General features: G+C 36.3%; 1 protein-coding gene across 1 annotated transcript in view; it reads left to right on the top strand.

Moving 5' to 3' along the window:
* Positions 1-21,608, top strand: part of CENPK (centromere protein K) — a 28,196-nt gene extending 6,588 nt beyond the window's left edge. Inside the window, exons 4-10 of the mRNA XM_030466728.1 lie at positions 7,392-7,464; positions 11,620-11,666; positions 13,016-13,098; positions 13,213-13,311; positions 13,566-13,710; positions 17,991-18,041; positions 21,039-21,608. Coding sequence (XP_030322588.1) covers positions 7,392-7,464; positions 11,620-11,666; positions 13,016-13,098; positions 13,213-13,311; positions 13,566-13,710; positions 17,991-18,041; positions 21,039-21,197 — 657 coding nt within the window. The 3' untranslated portion in view covers positions 21,198-21,608. The remainder of the gene's footprint in view (positions 1-7,391; positions 7,465-11,619; positions 11,667-13,015; positions 13,099-13,212; positions 13,312-13,565; positions 13,711-17,990; positions 18,042-21,038) is intronic.
* The last annotated feature ends 2,366 nt before the right edge of the window (positions 21,609-23,974 follow it).

Here is a 23,974-nt window from a genome sequence, read left to right on the forward strand (position 1 = left end):
CAATAACATAGTGTTTGTTTCCTGACTTGCGGAAAGGCCCTATATAGTCTATTTGCCATGTTGACCATAATGTTTTACCATCTCTCAGATGTAGATGGTTAGCGGTCAGTGGGTGCTCTCCCAATCGAATTTTACACAATTCACAAGCAGAAATAATTGTTTTGCACTGTTCACGTGTCACTGACCATCCTCGGGACTGTGCTTCTTTATATAAATCAAAAATACCTGAATGGCCTCTTTTGCAGTGAAGCCATTCTAATAATTTTCCCCGTTCTTGGACTTCACCTTGATTTAGAGCATCTCGGATTTCAATTACATTAATTCGTGCTAATTCATCAACTTGGTTATTAAATCTGCTTGCTTCATCTTTCAAATTGGATTGGTGAGAAGGTACCCAGCCGACATGAAAATTAGGATTGTGTTTAGCTATTTGCAGGATCTTCTTCCATTTCTCCGTATGCCATAATGGTACACCATTGATTTTCCAGTTATTCATTTCCCAAAAGGTTACCCATTCAACACAACCTTTAAATACCGCAAAAGAATCTGTATAGATATACACAGGTTCTGAAGTGGCTTGTTCTTTTATAAATACATTCAGAACAGCATCTAATTCTCCTACTTGTGCACTTCCTTCATCTTGATTCACCATTTGTTCTCCTGTGGAAGGTTTAATTGCAGCAGACTTAAAAAACCAGTTTTTCCCCTCCCGTCTGGAAGAGGCATCTGTGAACCAGGCATTGCTCATATCACTTTTAAATTCTGGGGCCTCCTTAATAGGGCTAGGAGTCTTCATTAGCAAGTCCTTTTCATTTGTGGTGTCGAGGGATTCCTGGATTTTTAACTGTTTTTCTGGTCCCTCTATAATTTGGAACAGCTCAGCATAAAATTCAATTTGACTGTACCACTTCCTGATAGTACCTTTTTGAGAGATGCCATCAGGGGGTGGGCTGCCAGATAGGACCTGACTAATCACTTTAAATGGTCCTTGGAGGATTACCTTTTGTTTTTTAATTATTTTGCTTATTTCCTTAAGAGCAGTACTTACAGTGAGAAGGCCCTTTTCCAAAATAGAGTATCTCTTTTCTGAATCTTTTAACGATTGTGAATAAAAAGAGATAGGTCTAGTGGGGCCAGAAGGCCCTTTTTGCCAAAAATGATATGATAATGCACTGGTGGAAAAACCCCATTCTATCTTTATCGGGTCGTCAGGGTGAAGGGGCCCCAGGGTTTGAAAGGTCTGTGCTTCCAGCAGGAGGAGTTTTAATGCCTCATCATGGTTATGATTCCATTCCCACTGCCTGTGTTTCTTCAACAAATCATATAATGGCCTAGCAATAATTGATAAGTCTGGGATGTGTTTTCGCCAATATTGTAGGGTTCCCAAAATTTCTTGTAACTCCCTTTTATTCGTGGGTGCTTTTATTTGTCCCAGATGAGACAGAGTATCATGAGGGATATTCCACATACCACCTTTCCATTTGATCCCTAAAAATTTGGCTTCCTGGGAGGGAGGCTGCCTTTTGTCCTCAGGTATTTCAATTTGTAAGGCTGTTAAGTGCTCAATTATGACCTCATAAACTGCTCTCACGGCTTGCTCAGTTTTACCACCTATCAGTACATCATCAGTGTATTGGTAAATTTTCACATCTGGGTCATTTTTTATTCCTGTAATATTTTCCAGCTCCTGTGCCAGAGCATGGTGGGCTATTGTGGGGGAATGCTTATAGCCCTGGGGCAGCCGAGTAAAGGTATATTGTATTCCTTCCCAAGTGAAAGCAAAGTATTTTTGATCTTCAGGGTCAATTGGAATTTGGAAGAACATATCTTTTACATCCAGAGATGCAAGCACTGGGTGTGCTGCTTCCTGGATTTCTAGTACCAAATCTGCTATATTTGGAACAGCAGCAGTTAATTGTTCCGTGCCAGAATTTAACCTCCTGTAATCTACAGTCATTCTCCATTTATTATTGGGTTTCCTTATTGGCCAGATTGGAGAATTGTAAGGTGAATGTCAGGGCACAATTATACCTTTTTGTTTCAGGTCAGAAATTATATCTCTTATACCTTCTTTTGCTGCTATAGGAATGGGATACTGTTTCACATTTTTACAATTGTAAAAATTTTACAATTTTACTCTGAGGAAGGTGTGGAGCAGTTCTTAATAATCTGACTTTAAGGGTGGAGGTCCCAACATTCCAAAAACATCCATTTTCATCTCTCCAGGATCTACCCACCAATACATCCATTCCCAAGAGATTGTATGGAATGTCTCCTACTATCATTTGGGTTTTAATTATTTCCTCTTCTCCTGGTAGCTTCAGGCAAACATTTGCCATTCTCTGTAAAACTGGCTGTCCCAAAGCACCACTGACAAGAATTGGTTTGAGAGAAGGGTTGATACCACATTTTTTCGCCACCTCAGGTTTTAGGGTTGAAATCTGAGCTCCTGTGTCGATCACAAAGGTTACAGGATAACATTTTGGTCCCACTGCACAAGTAAGTTCCAAATCACCCCTTTTATTTAAGATTAATCTTAATACATTTTGCCAATCCTTTGGAGGGATGGATGTTTTGGAATTTGTTTGCTTATTTTGCGGTGTAGGGATGCCTTCCCAGGGCTTATTCAGGGCATCAGTAGATTTTACTGAATTTGGGTTAGATTTTGCCTCCTCTCTCTGCTGTGTTTTAGTTTTCTTGTTAGCAGCAGAGAGAGGGCTGTTCAGTTTCCCGAATTGTGGGAACTTTCAGGTCTGTCCCCTGAATTTAACCTGGTAGGCCATTCTTCCACTAGAGCTTTTAAGTGGCCATAAGTGAAAGTATGACTTAAGATTGCAGGAGGGATGCCTTTTCGCTTAGCTTCCTCCTTAAGCTTTGCAAAAGGTCCCAGTTCACCCGGTGGGGAATTATTCCTGTCTCGGGGGGGTCTATTTTGACGTGGGTTAGTATTGTTAGAATTATTAGTATAAGTATTGCTATTATTTCTATGGTTATTATTCCTTCGTCTGTTTCCCCTATTTACAACTGTCCATTCACCCCGTGATTCGTCCTGCTGGTAAGGAGGAATCTGGGGGGTCATGGCAGCTGCAGCCGCATAAGTTTTTTTCGGGTTATTATAGTTTGCAGGGGTTTGGAGAATTTTTATAGCTGTGGTATCATCTTTGGGTGCTACATATTTACGACCGAACTCAGTCAACTCCGTGAGTAAATCAGACCAGGTATAACTTGTGTTAGGCGGAGGAGTAGCTCTTTCAATTCTGTTTTTAATTTGTAGGGCCTGATTCTGCAATTGAGCAGGCAATCCTCTGATTAATATATCCATTCTTTCGGGCTTAATGTTTATTGTAAGCGGGTCCTCCTGCTTCATCACTAACACATGGTCATAAACCATTTGAATTATACTGGCCTTATGAATATTGTCCCATAATCGGGAAGGGCCTCCACGCAATACATGGGGTTCTCCCCGGACTATGGGGTCAATAAGACCCACGTTATAAGCAGCTCTTTGTGTCAGAGACCAGGGAGCTCTGGAGTTGCCAGTAATTAACATAATTCCAGGACCCCAAATACCCGATGCTTCCTTTTCAGATAGCAGTATACTATCTCCACCAGAAGATGATACTCTCACAACATAATCAATTTCACTTTTGGAGGGCAACCTGGAAAATTTTCTCTTTAATTCTGCCAGCTCCAGAAGGGAATAAGGCTGCTCCATATGGGTGACCTGTTCATGATCCGATTCCATGTCCCGTGCATGCTCTACTTTAATTATGGGACGTAGACGTTTGTGGATTATGGGTTTGCGCTCATCTTCTGAACTAGCAGAAGATTCCTGGCAGGAGGAGGAAGGCGCAGAGGTACTTTCACGCGAGAGAACGAGCTGATTTATCTTCGCCTCCAATTTGTTATATTTCTCGGTCCCGATTTTTATAAAGGTCTTAAGTACGTGGCGCAATTCAGCCACTTCTCCCTCTGAGGAATCAGAGGAGGTATTTTCCCGATTAATGGATTTTGGTGGGGCTTTTGATTTTAAAATGGAGGACCGTTTTTTTCCTTTTATAGAAACAAAACGAACAGATTTTTTCCCCTGTTGCTTTGCAGAAGATACTCCCTCTTCATCGGTGGTATATTCAGATGTAGAGGGAGCATTATTTAGCACCGAATCAAAGTTCGTGTAAGTCTCAGATTCTGGAGTACTCGGCTCCTTTGATTCTAAAAGTTTTATGTTCTCTCTCATCTTTTTTACCTCTTGGCGCAATTCTTCTTTCTCCTGCCAGAATATTGTAGCCAAGGTGAAAAAGAAACGAGCATAGAAAAAATCTATACCCTTTTTTTTGACATTCTTTTTGATCTCCTTATCCAAGTTGGATGGGTTTTCTAATGGGGTAACTAATTTACCAAGAGCAGCAAAATTTCCACTTTGATAACGTTCATAAATCAGTTCAAAAACAGGTCTCTTTGGGATATAATTATGGGCTTTTAGGTTTTCCCAGTAGGGACTAAACACTATAGCCTTGACAAATTCATCCTCTTTATAGAAGGACACAGTCTGGTCCTCACTGCTGGTCGAGCTGGCAGAACAAGCTACGGACTCCATTTGTTTAGATTGTTTTAAATTCCCTTTTAAGTTAGTTTTGCAATTAAGGCGCCCAAGAGCAGGCTCTGATTTTTTCCTCAATAAATATCCTGCCGACTACGCCAATAAAAATGTCGCGATCCGACCTATTATTTTAATATTTTGTTTGAGGAAAACCAGCCACTGCTTCAGAGACGCGCAGAATTACAAAAGAAAATAATAATACTTAGTGATTTTAACAAGTTATAGGGATTTATTTTCAGGGAACAAGAGAACAAGTAAAGAGAGGGGATCGGGTTACCGAGTCCGGGCCGCGGCGGAGCTGTTCTCGGCTTTGCCTTCAGGGCTGGTTGCTCCTTGGCTCCTGGCTGCTTCTGGAGTTAGCTGCTCTGGTGGCTTGTCCGTCGCTTGCTGGCTCGCCGAATGCTTGCCGAATGCTTGCTTCTTTTTTGTTGGGTTTTTAAAATAAAACGGGGAGAGGAAGGAGGGGGTCTTCGTTTGCATAAATTGAAGAAATTCACGGGTTTCCCGGAACCGACTTTTCCTTATCTATTTGTTAATTTCCCTATTGTTTTCGGTAGGTTCCGGGGAGGTGGTCTGACCAGTTTTAGGCCTCAATAGGTGCTAACGAGGCATTCTTACAGGATTGGTGAAAGAATTTGCTCGAGAAACATTTGAAATTTTGAAAAGGTTCACATCAGCAGTCCTACCACACAACTCATAAATGTGTAAGGCAGTAGAATGGAGGGGGGTGTAACTTCAGTGCCATTTAATTTATTTCCTCATTGCTGTATATGTAATCTATTATACTGTATGTGGATCCCTTTATTGTGGAGCTTTGTACTTGCAAATTATTGTTGTTTCCCCTTTGTGGGTATCATTAGGGAATGGATGTGCTTGAATTAGAAGTTAACTGAGTGGTGCTGAGTACAAGAACATACAAAAATGCAATACTGGCTCACTGGCTGTTTGTAAATTCCCAGTAGGAATTTTTAAGATAAAATTTATTTAAGGACCCCACATTTGGAAAGTGAAACCAGTTAAATGTTAGGATGGTTGTGTGAAAGATACAGGTCCCATAAGCTCTCTGTCTTGACTTCAAGAAGAGTATTCAGATGGTTAATTCAATACACTTGACTAAACAATTAACAAAAAAAAGCACTTTTCAGACATGCATCTTGCTGAATGCATCCAGATGTTTAATTACTATGTAATTAATAACATCAGTCTCTTGCTAAGAATAAACTATGTTCTAAACTGTTAGAGTACGTAAATTAAAATGCATATTCAAATGCATAAAAAGCAATATTTTTCTCCTTTTAGCACCCTGGATAAAATGCTATAAGTAGAAATAAATTCTGTATAATTTTTAATGGGCATAGTCTGAGGTTTAACCCTGTAGGTTTGGATTCCCTTGGAAGTTTCAGTGCCTTACAGACTTTCTTGCTTCTACCCAAGTTTGGTCTGTGATGTACTGGTTTACTTCTTGAGCAGTATATTTTGTTAGGAATGTATGTAGGGTGTAAGAGAGAGACAGAATTTATGTACTTATTTGCTGTATATATCTCTCCATTGAAATCAGAGTCCTTAATTTAATGCTGCCCAATGGCAGTATCCAGTTCTTCTCCAGTTAGTAGAATATCCAGAATGTTTCGTACATTCTTTCTAATGAAATAAAAAGGAATAGAGAACGAGCTGATGATACTGTCAAGAGTAGTGCTCTGTTAGGAAACAGGTGACACTGAAACACCTGATCTAGAAAATAAGAAATGTTTTTATGGTAATTATTTCGGGTTTTTTTTAATTTTTATTTTTATATGTCTTTATACTTGAATTTTTAAATTTATTTTGAAAGGTTATCATTTAAAGATGCACTGTATAAAGGTATTTTGCATAGTGAAAAGCTAAGCCTAAGTTGCCTGTTCTTGATTTTTATGTCTTCAACTAAGCTAGAAAAATAGGCTATGAGTTATCAGGTAAATTATTGATGTAAAGCTACGTGCAGTCAGTGGTGCTTTATATGGAATGCTTGACCATGTCAACAGTACCTTTTGTATCTAAACGTACGATTCGTTTTTTATGAGATGCCTTTGAAATATATTTATCTGTAATTTACAATGTATTTGAAGAAAAGCCCTCAGTTTCAGGAAGTGGAATAGTAATAGTGAATATATTATTTCCCCAGAACAAGGTGAGGTATTAAGATAAGTCCATTTTCTAAAATCTTTGATTGTTAGGTTTGAGGTTTTATAATGGGCTTATCTGAACTGGTATCCTGTGTTTCCACTTATTACAGTGAGCTAGACTACTGGTTTTCAAGTATTTTTCATTGAGTTCACAGATGTGGTTTTGACAGGAGATTTGATTACAGTGATTTTGGATGACAGTCTTTTGTTTAGTCATTAGACATACCATATACGGTGCATTTAATCTAAAATTTGTATCAACCGTGCACCTAAGGAGGACTGAGGGTGTTAAGTATTGTCATGGCCTCCAGTGGCTTGTCTGCAGTTGTCATTGTCTGATATTACAGAAAAAAATTAGGAGAAAAAAATCCAACCCTGATACAAATTTTAATGTTATCTCAGACCGTACGTAACACCTGATTAGTTCTGAATTCCTCCTTTTGGAAGAAGAAAAAAAATGTTTCTTGATCCCTGCAAGTGGGTTGCTGAATCTTTTGAAGGACTTAAGTGGTCTGTTACAGACACTCTTGTTTTCTGCTGCATAAGCTTAATTGAATTTCTGTCCTGTTCTGTCTCATTTTCCTCCAGTGTAATTCAACACATTTGATGCTTCTTTTCTTGTTATACAGCTGTCCATGTTAATGATGCAAGCCAGAGCTCTAACAGCAGAACATAACGAATGGCAACAAAGAAGTCCTGAAAGTAAGTAACTGCTTTCCTGTGAGGTATACTCAAACTTCTGCAAAGTCTCTTTCATAGAGGCATCTCAAACAGTATGTGCAGATTGAATATAAGCTAACTGTATTTTAATACTTATTCTACTTAACAATCAAATGCTTTCCACAGTAGAATGTATGTTTCCTTTCTATATTCTTTTTGCACTTCAGTTCTATGTGAACTTAGAATTCTGAGTCAATATACTATAACTTCATCTTACTCCTGACAAATAAATGCATGACTCATATCAGCATCATTAGTCAGTCAAATGAAAAAATAACTGTTAGCAGATCTCCTAACAAAATAACAAACATTCATTACACTGTTAACTCTCCTTCAGGTTTCTCTGGTGATTTTCTTCATCTTTCATTTGCATTTCCTTTTTAGAACAGGACTACTCTGGCAAAGAATTTTCAGGAGCTGTTGTATTTTTTAAATTTGCAGGTATTGCTTATAAACTATCAATAATTTACCCAGAGCTATTTTTAATGATACCACTTTCATTTTTAAAATTATTTTTTTATTAATACATCACAATTGTGTTGTATTTTGATATACTAGCTGAAACTCGAAAGAGAGCTGTTAGCAGTAAGTCCATTACACTATAATAAAATATCTGGCTTCGATTGAACAGATGTGGGAGATTTCAGGTCAGAAAAAAATGATGAAAGACATGGGGATTTTAACAACGTGGGAATCCATATCATTTATTGACTCTGGGAAGCACAAACCATTGAGACAAGGGTTAGTTCTTTTATTTGCCAGGCATTACCAGTCAAAAGGTATGAGTTTCTCCACTCTTCAAAATGTTTTTTGTACATAAGCATCAATGCTGACTGGCTTCGCTCTCTTGCAAGGCCGATGTTGCCAGACACTGAAAATAAAACCCTTCAGAATCTATGTGTGACTGAAGTAATCTGTTTTCAAATGTCCCATTTGGAGACTCTTAAAAAACTGTTCATGCAGTACTATCACTACTCTGGTACTCTGGTAGCCCTCACTATTATGTCTCCTGCCTAGCAACCTTTAGCACTGTTCAATCTGATTTTTAAATGGTTATGTTGACTCATCTGAATGTATTTATACCAGAAGGGGCTTACTGTTTTTATTTTTACTAAATGATAGGAATGCATTTTAGACAGCAAATATTTCCAATATTTTGTCATTTGGCCAAATTGGAATAATTTTCAAACTACCAATAAATTAATTTTTCCAACTTTGTTCAAAGTTCATTTGCTTGCTGGATATAATGACCAAATAATAGGGTCTGGGAAAAAAGTATTTTTTCTTATAAATAAATATTGTTACTTTGTTAGAATAAATTCATAGTTTGTGTGCTTTTAAGCCTTTCTCTAAAGTGTGGTCAGCCTCAATTGCTTTCTTAGAGGTATGTAAACCAAAAGTATGACATGGAATGAATTTGGGAAATGCTGTTTCTTGGCTGGTGCTGCTGAATAAACTGTGGCTTAAAGCAGATGGATTGAAAGCACCTGAAGTTTTTATCTGGGTAGAATACCTGGAGATGTTATGTTTCGTTTCTAAAATACGTGAACATTTCAAACTCTAAGGTATTTACTTAAAAGTATCTTGACCTATTTTTATTGGCTTGCTTAGCCATTCTTACTTATTCCCACATGATAAGATTTATTATTAGAAATCTGTTTGGTTTTTTTTTCCTAGACGAATGGTATATGTATATATAATGCAAATAACATTTTGCAGTCAGGTCTTTGCCTTTTTGGCTACCTTTCTGAGGGAAGAAAATAGAAGTTGCTGCTAAGAATCTGAACGGCATTATAGTTCTTGTATGAAAATAGTCTACTGTGCTTACAACTTCCATGTCCCTCCTTGCTCCTTACTACCTACTGTTTGTTTTGTAGGGGGAATTACTTAATTGAAAACAGTCTGAATTTTTCTAAGTAGAAATAGCGGAAATACTAATTTTACACGATTTACTAATAGAGAATGAATGCCAGACTGTCTTGCTGGTTTAGTTTCTGCTTTTAGTAACAGCCAGGTCATTTCTCGTAAATAAAGGCCTGTCAGCATTTTAATTTTAAACCTTATTTTCAGAGGTTATAACTTGGCAATTCTACATTTCTTTGGGCATGATATTGGCAAATAGGCTTGAATCCACAATGCACATTTTATTTTTGCAAAGCTTTTACTTTAGTCTCTTGTTCTTTCTTAATTTCTGGTACTATTTATGTAGCTCTGAAGCTGCTAAATCAGCTGACTTAAAACTTTTTAACAAGAATTTGGCTTATAAAAATAGAATTTAACTTTTACCTTTGCAAAATAAGGAAGTGGAAGCAACCATATAAAACAGTTGTGGTCTGCATAATTTCTGTTTTTCTTTGCAAAATACCAGTATTCTGCCAAATTCCTCTTGTTTTAATAGGAGTTTCTGTATAAACACATGCATAGTAGTTGCTTTTACATTGCTAGCATCTGGTAGTATTTTGCTTAGTAATTATATTCCATGTCATTAGACAATTCTGTTTGACATTTAATTTTTGCAAGCATAGTGATTCATAACTGAAAAAGCTTTAACTGATAGTGCAACCTGTGTTCTTTACAGTAGTGGCTGCCATGATTGTGTTGTCCCAGTGCATTAGATCTGCACTGTTCCTTCACTAAATTAGTCTTTCTGGTTTCTTTCCTTGAAAGATGTTACTTCTGGTCTGATATCTACACTATATGAATATTAAATTGGAAGCACAAAATTGGGATTAGATATCTAGAAACAAAGAAATGTTAGAACCAATTATAGAAACTGCTAATTCCAGGTAGTGAGGGCTTGTAATAATCATGGTTGGCGAGGTGTTAGAGAGAAGTTGTATGGGTTTCTTCAAATACGCCAGTGAATGTGAATAAAAGCATTGTCTATGCAGGATGTTACTGTCATTTAAAAAAAATCTTGTTATAATAGTAGCACAGACCTCTGGGTTCTACATCTCTAAACCATAAGTTTCATTCGAGAGCACTGTGCTCAACTTTTGTGTCAAGATTTAGAGACAGTAATTTGCAAGAAAAACGTGCTTTAGGGTGACATAATTTAATGCATTTTGAACTATGTTGTTTTGCTGATTTTCATCTTGGAACAAACACTGCTTTTAAAACTACTATTCTACAGCTTTTCAAAAAACTATACATTTATTTTCTAAAAAAAAAGTACTTTTACAAACTCATGAAATAAATCTCCAAAGTACAATACAGCTTAATGTTTTATGAGAGCATTAAGAATTTTTAAGAAAATAAAAGCTTTTATTTAAGTAATTGTTTTTAGGATTAGAGATTTGGAGCCTGATTTTGAACAAAAAATATCCCCATTATATTAAGATTTTAATCTGCTAGAGTAGCTTTTGTTTCTCCTGTTCACAGAATCAGATGCTTCACTTTTTCGAGTCATATGTTTATCTAAGTGCTGCAAGTTGACCTGGAGTTGAAAATTTATTGCAATCCATTAAAAGCTATCAAATACAACAATTCACCTTTTATTCAGAAAAAAAAAACCCAAACCATTAACTATAATCAGTGTTTTGCAGAAGCGTTCTGGGGAAACATCACCCCATCCTGGAACAGTGCTGTGCTTTCACCCTGTCTTTAAATAATGCTGTGCTTTCCCTTAAGCATTGCAGTTGCTCTCTGTTGGAGTTAAGATACTGGTCTTGTTGGACCTTTCATCTCCCTGCATGGAGGTGTGAACAGAAAGTAGACACAGACGTGGTTTTTTTAAGTTCTTTATGTCTGATAGGTTTTTACAATCCTGATCACACATTTGGGAGACTAGGAACTGGAAGACTGGAAGAATTTAATTGCCCATGTTGGTAATGATAAAATTCCTCCCACTGAAAAATGCTCATCTTTAGCTATGACTGTATATTACATTTTCATATTATGTACCTGAGCTAATTCACATGTAAAAACTAACCTAGAGGCACTAACACTACACTTTTTTCAAATAAATTTAACTTGCTGAGAAGTGGCAATGAGTTAGCCTATCAGGACACAAAATGTTAAACTGCTTCTGAAAACCAAACTCATTTTTTAGAGGCTACACAAGTTTCTGACAAGGCTGTGTTATAGGATAAGCAAGTGTGTATTTTCCACTAAAAAAAAATTAATTTTATCTTTCAGTAATTTCTGAAAATCTTGATGTACTGTTAGCATTGGGAAAAGAAGAGGTAAGTCTTTCTTTTTGTTAAGATAATAAAATTTCATTTTAAAACATGTTGCTTTTTTCTTTGGCTACTCCTGTGGCAGACTGCTGCTAAAATATTAAGATTTATATGCATTGTTGTTTTCTGAGTTTCTTTCCCTTTATTATAACTGCTAAACTTTCCTAGTTGTAATGAAGTGTCTTTTAAACAAAAACTTTATAGAATTTCATAGTTGACCTAAAAAAATGCAATATACTCTGTTACTCAGAAAATTCAATAGTCCTAGATTGAGAGGTTTGTGGCAATAATTTGCAGATAATTTGTTGAGGTCTTCCAGCCTTGTAAGAACAAGCAAATTGGGAATGCCATAGAGGTTGAATTACATTAATCTGCAACATGACCTCAGAATATTTCTGTGGCTATGACTTTAAAAAAACCCAAAAATGATGGTTTTCTTCTTCCTAACAGCTTTCCTCCTTTTAGTTTCATTCACAACAGGGAACCCAACTGCTTTTAAGACTCACTCACAAGCTGTTTGTTTACAGACTTTCACTTTGCTGTACTGCTGTGGTATGTTTGATCTGATATCCCCTTTTTTACCTACTTTGTTGAAGATTCCAATTTTTTTTCAGATGTTGCATATACAGAGCATATTTACTTCTGTTGAATATTTTCAACATTTTTATTTCTTTGACCTAAGTATAAAAGTTTTCATAGTTTGCATGGAAGGAGACAAAATATATCCAAATCATAGGTTTGTATTAAAAAACCCATTTGAAATTCTACTTTGCAGAACTTAATACAATAGAAGACCCAGTGCATTGAGAGCCTGCAGTTTGCTGTCTTCAGTAGCACATGTAGCTTCTGGCTGCAGTAGTTTTATTTCTTCCTCTTTCCTCTCCCAAATATGTTCACAGCACTAACAACCATTTAGTTCATGGATACAATTAGTCTTTCTTTGCAGCACGTTTGTTTTCTGAGTGCTGTACATTTTATGTTGGTGCAATTAGCACAGATTCATTCTTGCAAACAGCTGCAGTGATTCAGACAACACAGTGCCAGGTGCTGTAGATGTTTTCTTCTTGTTATTTCATCTGATGAGCAATTCATGTGTGTGCTCCATACCCTGCTTCAGGTAGAATCAACCATGTTGTTTTACAGAGTTTCATTAAGACACAAATGAGTAACTGACTGGTGGCAGTAACATTTTAAATAGATCCAACTGGATTTTAAGAAATGTCATTCTAGCAATATTTTTCAAGAAATCACAGATAATTTTGGCTTTCTTTACCACATTTACCACTGTAACCTTACATATAATCAGTACTGCAGACTGGGCTATCTGGAAACTCTAGCTTTATTTTTACTTATAGCTGCAGAAAGTACAAAAAGATCTTGAAATGGTGCTGTCAACAATTCAGTCAAGGAATGAAAAACTGGACGAAGATCTGAAAAGGTAATACAATAATTTTGACTTTTAAGTGCTGTAAGCTTTTTTTAACACGTTTTTTTTATTTACCAGAAAAACTATTTATCTGTTCTGTCATTTCTTACTTTTCATGCTTCAAAGAGAACAGCAGTGGCATGAAGAACAGAAGCTGGTACTAGATGCTCTTAATGAAATTGAAAAAGAGAAAAGCAATGAAGCGAAAAAACTTTCCAGAACAAGGTATTTGTTTCAGTTTTATGTTGAAGCATTTAAGTATTGGCAATGAGCAAACAAGCTCTTAAATACAAGCTCCTTGTTTTTTTTAAATAGATCAAATAATTGCTCTGAGGCCTGTATTTGAAACATAGAAAATATTGCTACTATTTGCCTATATACTGTGATTTAAGATTTTGAACTTAAAGCAATTTTTGTATGAAGAACTTTTAGATTATTTTATTGGCTTTGATATTCTATTTGTTTATTTTTACTAATAGTTTGAATAGCAGAGCATTACATGAGCTGCAACATCAAGAGAAGAAATTAAATATGTATAAGAAGGAACTTTTGAATGCTCTGGGTGAATTTCTAGAGGAACATTTTCCCCTTCCAGACAAAAGTAGAAGGACTAAAAACAGTAAGGTAATATTTTCTTAGTAACTATTAAAGTTGGCATGTTTACTTTGTTTAGTTAAATGCAATGTTGTCTTACAGTTGCTAGCATAGAATTTGCAGTTGTATTTTGAAGTATGTATTGTTCTTACAGCTGACCCTTTAGGTTAAATTGGCATTTTTCAGGTTTATAGTAGTTAAGACTTTCCCCAGCTGGATAGTTTCTTTTTTAATGCATATATGCTTTACCCAGTGAGGTGCACAGCAATGTATTGTATTTCTTACTGAACTGCAAGCTGTGCCAAATTTGGAAGTGATGAGGAGACCACTCCAAATTGTTCCATTTTCTTTTTTACTGGACTAGGCAAAGTGGATTCATATTTTCCTTGGCAAAGCAAATTTTAATTGTCTAACAATGGGTTTGGAACAATAATAAGGACAAGTGTTTATAATTACAGTGTAGTTTGGAATGTTAACCATCAGTTTCTGCTCAGGCCAACTGGGCCAAAAATTATCTTAAACTTCAGGGAAAACAGGCAGTCAAGGAGTATTTTGCATAATACATCCAAAGTCTGCAGTGAAAATAAATCTCTTACCATTACTATTTGAAAGAGTAGTTACAAAAAATGTCAGTGGATGATTTTGATTTCAGACAGACTTATGAATAAAAAAAATATAAATTATTTATTTAATACAGTTTGCTGCTATTTCAGACAACCACATAATGTAATTTCATTAATATTCTTAATGAGCTCCATTTTGAAACTAATTTTTGCTACTGCTGTTTGTCTTGATTTGCTCTACTACTTCAGTACTTCAGATAAATTCTCCTAACTTTCAGTCTAAATATATTCATGCCTAACACAGATCCATATATTTTTATACCAGTATTGTTCTTAGAACAAACTCTTTTTCTTGTGTTTATTCCTCCTGATATATTTATAGTCAGCAATTTTATATCCCCTCTTTCACTGTTTTGCTAATTGAACTAGCCAATAATTTTTGTTCTTCTCTTGTAAGGTTTTGTTTCATTCCCTACCTTATCCTAATAATACAAAATTTCTATATTTGCTTCTACTTAGATTAATGTTTTGTGGGGGGTTTTTGTTTGGTTTTTTTTTTTTTGAACCTGGTAAAACACAGTTTTATAAACAAGATTGCTAGTTCCCAGTATCACAGAAGCAAACCAATTGCACTCTTGTCTTATACTCACTTTTATTTCCCACTGATGAACCCGAGCTTTTAATAAAAAAGTTTGTTTTGCAAAGCAGTACATATTTTGCACATAAAAGATAACAAATGAAGACTTCAAGGCTTGATGTCCATTTTAAGTCTTACTCCACCATCTTCAAATGTTTTCTATTATATCCTAGATCTTTTGCATTTCAATGCCTTCCAGTTTCCTACTGCTACTAAATATGATACATTTAGTAATGTGATTCCAACATTAAGAAATTAAAGCTTCAGGGATTTAATTAACCATCATCTTTCAATCATGTATTTCTTGAATTTGGCCTGATCTGTTATCTCCCTATTTGCTGTTTCTTCTTATCTTACAGTTGTTCTAGAACAGACACTAATGGTCTTCTCAGATGCATTTTAAGTGATTGTCCTTTTTCCCTATATACATAAATACATATATCTATATATATATCTATCATTATTTTTTCCTTTAAAATATATTTCCTGTGATGAGTTACAGCAGTTTACTTGCTTCCATTCAAGGCTGGAAGTGATGTCTGGAGATCTTGCATTCTAACACCATCACAGTAGTGCCCATGTCACAATTGAGCAAGTTGCTCATGGTTGCATCAGCTGTGTTTTAAATAAAATAAACAGTGAATTCTTGTGTGTGTTTCAGAATTCTGAGGGAGCATTTTTATAAAACTTCTCCCTAGAGCAAAATGAACTGCTTGAATTTTCTCAGTCTCTGTTAGACTGTCAGAAATTATTATTAGTTACCCTGCCTTCACCTCTTTTCCATTAAATCCTTTTTATTAAAATATTTTTAAAAAATATAAAATAAAATCACCTGGGTGTTAGCAATAACTGAGCTCTTCCCCTGCTCACAGAAGCTCATCTTCTACCTTTTTATTTTATTTTACCTAAATGTAAAATGTGTTTTGATAAATTTCCAAGCAAGATCTTGTCTTGTTGTAGTTTTATTCTTTTTATGCATTTCCTGAACTTGTAAACATGGTTAACTCTCTGAAAAGATTTTTCTTTCTTTTCTGCTCCTCTTGAGGTCATACCTTCTGTATCTGTTTAGTCAGCTGGATTTCCGCAGCTCAACAGTAGGTCCCCAGAATTTGCATCTAAGTGATTAACTGTGAAAGCAGAAGAGACAAGCCATTTTCACCTATATTGTTTGCTCTTGTGTCAGAAAGAGAAATTGAGGGCATTAGCAATGCCCTCGTTGGTAGCAATGCTACGTTGGTTTGTGGGGAGCACCTAATTCTCATTTATTATCATGCTTTGTCCAATGCTCTGGAAGCACTGACCTTCCTAACTGTACATCCAGTGATTTTGCTTCCCTTCACGGAATCTTCTTGTGTTCTCAGTAGTTCTGTGTGAGGTAGTTCAGATGTGCAGGGCTGACACCTAGGCCACAAGTACAGAGCACTGTGGAGTGCTCCAGGCCTCAGCTGTGTCGGTTCCACTGCTCTTTCACCAACCACCTGCAAGTGGGAATGGGAGGAAAGGCTTGACTCAAAAGTGGCCCAGGTTAGCTTCTGTTGCCATGGCCCAATACCATTAGCATAGGCAGTGATTGAGGTAATGATTATCCTGCCTTTAAAATCTCAGATTAAAACCCCACTTTTTTCAAGATAAGAAATCATAAAATTTATGTCGAGAAGTGTTCTTTATGTCAGTCAGTGTCACTGAAGGGAGTAAAAGGACCTTTCATGTTAAATAAATCCTGAGCATCCTGCTTAGAACTGGCTAAGCATAATTAGTTCATGCATTTTATTGGTGAAACTTAAAATATGTAAATAATGTTCCAAAAGAATATATGCAAGTTATATTATAAAACTAACAAAGCATGTTCATTATCTTTATGAGAGTGTAAACCACTTCTAAACTAATATTCTTAGGGTTTTATTCTTTCTATATCAGTTTTAGTGATTTCTGAAGCCATAACCTAATTTAAAATTTGAAACATGAATATTGATCCCCTACCTAAGTTGAGAAGTAATATTTTTTGGCCAGGGAGGTACAACACCTGAAGCAGCAAAGTATCTTAAAGTTTTTGCAGCTTCTTAGTGTATGTTTTATTTCCTCAGCCTAGTATGAAAATAAAGGCACAAAGGTGGGTATTACTGAGCCCTAGCTCCATGGTCTGTAAGGTTTCCATGGAGCAGTCAGTATGTTCCATTTGTGGTTTTCTGAAGGTGAGAATATTAAGAATTGTGACTGCAAATACAGAACCAGAACTTGCCTTCTACAAATTTTTCTTTTTCTGGTATTCTTCATCTGCTCTGGAAGTGGAGCTGATGGATCAAATGCTGGATGCTGGTCAATACTTTGGGACTTAAATTGACATATTGAGCAGCAGGGCCAAGTAAGCATCCACCAGGGTTGTATTATCTCCTGTATTTTGTTGAATATGAAGCAGAAGGGGAATAGGGGTAAAACTGAAAAATAAATTTGGATTCAGTATGCATAAGCAGTTATGCTGTCATTGCTGCCTATGAAATCCATATAAATGGTATATTTGCATGTCACAAACAAAAGTAAGTAAATTTCTAATGTACTGCTGTACAAATTGTATTTTACCAAGGTCTTTTAAAAAGTTACGATTGTATCCCTTAATCTTGGCCATTTTTTTGCTTGGAGTCAGTAAAAGTAAACATTCTTCAGCAAATTATGAAAAATACTCAGGCTCTATAAACTCAAGTCTCAGGCTGTGTCAAATCTGCACGGTAAACAGTTTTCTTAAGATCTTTCCTAAGATCTTAACTTAAGAAAAATAATTACTTCTAACAGATCATATTCATAAAGTGTTTTGCACTGTACTACATTTATAAATATGATGAACTTGGGTTTATTTAAGTGTAAATCCATGTAGATACTTAACTTAAAAATAATATTATTAATTAATTCAAACAATATTATATATAAAGTGTATAATATTGAACAGGTAGATGAATGATTTAAGTACTACATACCTTGTGGTTTTGTCATGACTAAATTTAAGTGTTTGTCAGTTGTATATTGTGCCGTCAAATAATCGTGTGATTATTTTTCTTTGTCAATAAATGTGCTTTTCTGACTCCTTAGTTTTGTCTGGGGGGTGGTTATCTTTGCAGAATTCTGGAGAGCCAGCTGTAGAACTGATAACGCTGCATGAAATTTTAGAGGTAAGATTAGTTTGGTTTTGAGGAGATTTGGGTAATTTTTCAGTGTTTGGATCCATGTTATATTAAGATAAATAATGGTAATGACATAGTGTTAAGACTGTTAATTGGAAAGTAGCATGTTTAAGAATGTTGTCTGATTTCTATTTTTAATTCCTATCAAATTAAACCTCTGTTTTTTTATAAGAGATGTGGCAATAATTTAGATAAGTACTTCTTCAGTTTAAGATGGAGAATTATTATGCCTGTTTTTTAATTTTATAATTATTATTTTAAAGACTTTTTATGAGCTTTAGTGGCTGATATTAAGGGAGAAAACCTTTACATTGAACAAAAATACAAATTGTTGCATTTCATCCCATTTTTTCTAATGTTTCAATAAAATTATTTCTGAACTACAATACAGTAACAGCTATAGAAGGATCAGTTAATGTGCAGTCTTGTTTATTAACTGGATTATCATGTCATATAAGGAAATCACTTAATCTGATTCATGCACTACTAATCAATTTTCTAAGTATGCTAGTATTGCTTAGCGTGTTATTTTTAATCACAATGCAATTTATGCATTTGCACTGCAAAGCAAAGCATAATTTTGAAGTAATATTAAAGCTTTTCAGTAGAATTGTTGCTGTTTGTCTTAAATGTGGTATGAGAAGGGAAATATCCCGTTTCTCCCTCATCTGCACTCTTCAGGGAGTTGTAAGCTTCTGTGTGTAAGAACTCCCTGGCGGGTAAGAAGTTTTTTTCTTTCCTGAGGGAAAACTTGATGAATAACAACTTTGTTGTATTAAGATACTCTGATCTGGTCACCATGACATTGTTGTACTTTAAAGTGCAGACTTCAGGTTTACATCACCAAAATCATTTCACATGCTTCAAGTATGTCAGCATGCCTGTTAATGCCAAATTAGGCAGAGTTTGCAAACAGATAAGAACTTAAAATAGCCACATTCCCTATGGAATTAAAATTTTAAAGTTCTTACAATGCTCTAAAGTTGCTCTTCATATTTTTCTGACACTTTTAATCTCCTCAAAATGTGAACGTATCCAGCTCATGTCTGACTCTATTTGGATGAACAAGAATTCAGACTTACTTTTAATTTTAACTATCTTGGCATAAACTATCAAATTCCCTTATCTTTGTTTTATGGTTGTGGTTTTGGTTTTTTGATTTTTTTTTTTTTTATTATTATTTTTTTTCTGGTTGAGCAACTTGGCTCTAGTGTCAACAGCCTGTTCTATTCCAAATAGTTTTCTTAGATACAGATATTCTTAAAGAGACAAGTGCAAAGTTGTCTTTGCATTATAAGTACAGATTTAGGATTTGCTGTTGTAAAAACATAATTTGTTCACAGAATTGCAGTCAGTGCATGTGTTCCTAACTGTGCCTCCTGAATCTCCCTGTTTTGTTAAATAATGAAAGTGTATATTTCTAATAAAACCACTCTGACAAGCTAAGTATATAAATTCATATGATTTATGTATATTAGTAGTAAGCAAGCAGCAAACCTTTCTCATGGAAGACATTAGGATTTTTATTATAGTATGTTTTACTTCAGTAATGACCGGTAATTTTTTATAAATGTAGTCATTCTTTTCCTTTTAAGCAGTCAGAGGACTACTCCTTTCTGATTGAGATTTTAGTGAGCTAGTTTAAGATTTGAAAGGCTGTTTACAATACAAATATATGTAAGTTACAGCCTTAGAGGCTGTTTTGGAATGTCAGTTGTCAGAAAAGACTAAATAACAATTATTCTGAAAGAGAACATTTTGAGTAAATAGTTAGAACTGGGGCAAGTTAAGTACAAAAGGCATAAACTTGAATAAATGCTCAGAATGTTCTGAAAAGGAGAGGGATGCTTTTTTTTTTTCTAATAGCAATGGCTAAAAAAAATAGTTGAGTCTGGTGTGAGGATTTTGAGATTTTGTTTAGCATTCAGGATGCCACCAGAATATTTTTGCACCTGATATAAAATTCCAAAGCCCTTACTAGAGTGATGAGATAATCTGGGATGGATAGAGAACACCATGAGTTGTGTAAGATTATTTAAGATGTAATGTCTGCAGTATTCCCCATGAGCTATATGATGAGGTGTCCAAGAACATAAAAAGAATGTCAAAACTGATCTTTGTTTTTAACTCCATAACTATATTTAAATAATGAAAAAGTATTCAATATTTAGAGAAGGAACAAAGGAGAAGTAAGGAAGCTTCAACAGAAGGTGAATTGTTGTAAGGTGCTTGTCCTGCCCAAACAAGAAGTGATACTAAGAATTTGGATAATCCATTTATGAGATGAGTGAAAAGATTTCATGTGCAAATGTAGTGAAGTTGAATTAGGACTATGATATTTAACTTCTCACAGGTTCAAACTTACTTATTTCTTACACTACCTAGAGAGGGAAATAAAATACAGGAAAAATAATTCTTCCCAGTCTGAGACAGTTTGTGGTTTGGGTGTGGGTTGGTTTTTTTTTAAGCTTATTAGTGAGATTAAATTTAGAAAATTGTAGCATGGACATTCTCTTCTGTTAAAATCTGAGTGAGGGACAGTAATTTTTTGATACTAATTCATGGTTTTGAGGCAAGTGGTTCCCAAAAAATTTGGTTTTCCCTCTTATTTACTGCTTTTTTAGTCTTAATTTAATAGATACTTATTTAACTATGAATTACATGAGCATTTACCACCTTTGTTTTCAGACTTCTAGGTATTTACAGTTACACTGTCTAAAACCCACTAGATTTTTGGTCAATGGTGAAAGACTTAGTCTAAAAAGGACAATTGTGGTTCTAATTTTTAAATAAAGATGTAATTAAGTTAATTTGAAGTTCCTCAGTTTACTTCTTCCGTGAACAGGTCTTGTATTTCACCTGCAGTCTTGTTTCTTCTGTTGCCTGCGTAAATGTTTCACTGCAGTAGTTTGTGTAAATTTGGGTGGAGGAAAAAAATAAAGGGTTTTTGTTCATTTTCTAAGTCTTATCCTTTTGCTCTTCCAGATTCTTGTAAACAAGTTAATGCGCACACCACATGACCCCTTTGTAGCAATTGAGGACTCGTTTTGGCCACCGTATATTGAGCTGCTGCTGCGATGTGGGATTGCCCTGAGACATCCAGAAGATCCAAACAGAATACGCCTAGAGGCCTTTCACATCTAGTGTGACATACAGATATGTTTCCTTTAAAACAAAACAAAGCACCAGTACTTTGCTGGGGGCTACAAAATATATATTTGGCCAGTGTGAAATACAAAAAGCCAAAATTTCTGCTCATGCTTAGAGTTGTCTTTCAGTTTTTTAGCAAGTGATGCAGAGATCTGCATTGTGGAGGGTTTTTTCAGCTGCTCTAATGAGATGCAGGTTTAGGTAATAGAGAAAGTATAGATTATTAACCATCCTTCTTACTTCTGAAATATCTTCTACATTAAACTTGTCTAATGTTAGTTTTTAATTCTCTTAATTTTCTTCAGTATTTTGTTGCATTTGGTAGAGGCAAAATTTTAAATAACTTGGTATCTCCTTTACGTTGCCTTGCAGATACTTGGAATTAACAGTAAAATATCACCTCAAGGATGTGTTTAGGTTTTTCCCAGAGTCCTTGCAGACAAATTTATTTGCTTTTAAGATAAATACTTACAAAAGCTGACACATCTTTCTATGCAAAGGGAAACTGCATATGTTGAGTGTCGAACTCTACAACTTCAGGCTTCCTAAACAGCTCATATTGTGTTATTTTATGTTTACCTGCAGTATTTGTTTTCACTTTTTCAGATCTATTTTTTCAGGCCTACAGCAGACCTGTATTCTTTTAATTTCTACAGTTTCTACATTGTGTCAATTGATAGTGGTCTTCTGAAAAAATGCTGGCATTCTTTGTCATCCTAATCTGCTTTTCTATAGCTCTTGTTATTGTAGTCTGTGGGTGCACAAATGATAACTTGTCCAATTTTACACCAGTATTCTGCAATTAACTCCAGAACTGAATCTGGAAATTCTACTTGTGCATATCTATAGTGAGTATAACCTTGAAAAATAAAATGTTTTTTATTAAACACGCTTAAATTCATTGAAGTGGGAACTTCAATGATTGTTCAGAAAATGGTTTGTGACCTTAAACATTACCCAATTCCAGCCCCTGGCTTTGGGCAGAGACATCTCCCACTAGACCAGCTTTCTCCAAGCCCCATGCAATGTCACCTTGAACACTAAAGGAATGAGGCATCTCCAACTTCTCTGAGAAACCTGTTCCAGTGTCACACCAAAAGAACTCCATCCTAATATCTAGTCTGAATTTCCACTCATTTGAAACTGTTACTGTATTCTCTGATAAAGAGTCCCTTTTCATGTGGGCCCTATATAAGTACTGGAAGATTCTCCAACGTCTCTAGAGCCTTCAGGATGAACAGCCCCAACTCCAGGTGGGATCTTACAAGAGCAGAGTAGAGGGGCAGAATCCTTTACCTGGTAGCCATGCTTTCTTTTGTTGCTGCCCAGGATCTAGGTGACTTTCAGGTCTGTTGAGTGTACATTGCTGGCTCATGTCCAGCTTTTCATTTACCAGTACATTAAAGTCCTTCCCTGCTGCTCTCAATTGCTTCATCCCTCAGCCTATTGATACAGAGCTTGTCTCAAACCAGGTGGAGTTCCTTGCACTTGGCCTGGTCAGCCTGGTTTTGGTACTGGGGAAGATTATGGAGCCATTCATTTTGAATGAGCTCACTATGCAGCTGCAGGACAACCAGGAGCTCACATCCAGCCACTGTGAGTATATGAAAGGCAGGTCCTGCTTGGCCAACCATCTTCTATGACCAAGTGGCCCACCCAGTGGATGAGGGAAAAGCTGTGGATATCGTCTTCCTCCAGAATTCAGTAAAGCCTTTGACACTGTCTCCCACAGTGTTCTTCTAGAGAAGCTGGCAGCTCATGGCAGAGGCAGCTCTATGCTGGATTAAAAACTGTCAGGATGGCCAAGCACAGAGAGTTGTGGTCAATGGAGTTACATCCAGTTGGTGGCTGGTCACAGTGTTTCCCAGTGCTCAGTGTTGGGACCCATCTTCTTTAGTATCTTTATCAGTCATCTGGATGAGAGATCATGTTAATCCTAAATTTGCAGATGACAGTTTTAATTAGGTGAGAGTGTTGATTTGCCAGAGAGTCAGAAGGCTCTACAGTAGGACCTGGGCAGGCTGGATTATTGGGCCAAGGTCAACAGTGTGAGGTTCAACAAGGCCAGGTGTTGAGTCCTGCATTTTGGTCTCAACAACCCCAGACAATGCTACAGGCTTGGGGAAGAGTGGCTGGAAAGCTGCCAAGCAGAGAAGGACCTGAGGGTACTGGCTGACATCCAGAGGAACATGAGCCAGCAGTGTGCCCAGGTGGCCAACGGAATCCTGGCTTGTGTCAGGAATAGTGCAGCCAGCAGAGCTAGGGAGGTGGTGATCCCCTGTACTTGGCACTGGTGAGGCCACACATCAAGTACTCTGGGTTTGGGCCTCTCACTACAGGAAAGGTATTGAAGTGTTGGAGCTAGTCCAGACAAGAGCAGTGAAGCTGGTGAAGGGCTTGGGGCACAGTTCTTATGAGAAGTGGGTGAGGAAATTGGGATTGTTTATTTTGAAGAAGAGGACACTGAGGGGAGCCCTTGCTGCTCTATAGAACTACCTGGAAGGAAGCTGTAGAGAGGTGGGGTTAGTCTCACCAGTAACCAGTGATAGGATGAGAGGAAATGGACTCAAGTTGTGCCGGAGGAGGTTCAGATTGGGTAGTAGGAAAAACTACTGAAAAAGTAGTCGGGCACTGGAATGGGCTACCCAGGTATGTGGTGGAGGTGTTAAACATCATTTGAGGACATGGTTTATTTGGTTTATGGTGTTGGGATGATGGTTGGACTTGATAATCTTAGAGATCTTTTCCAACCTTAATGATTCTATGTTTCT

This window comes from Calypte anna, chromosome Z (assembly GCF_003957555.1).
Source record: "Calypte anna isolate BGI_N300 chromosome Z, bCalAnn1_v1.p, whole genome shotgun sequence".
Taxonomy (NCBI): Eukaryota; Metazoa; Chordata; class Aves; order Apodiformes; family Trochilidae; genus Calypte; species Calypte anna.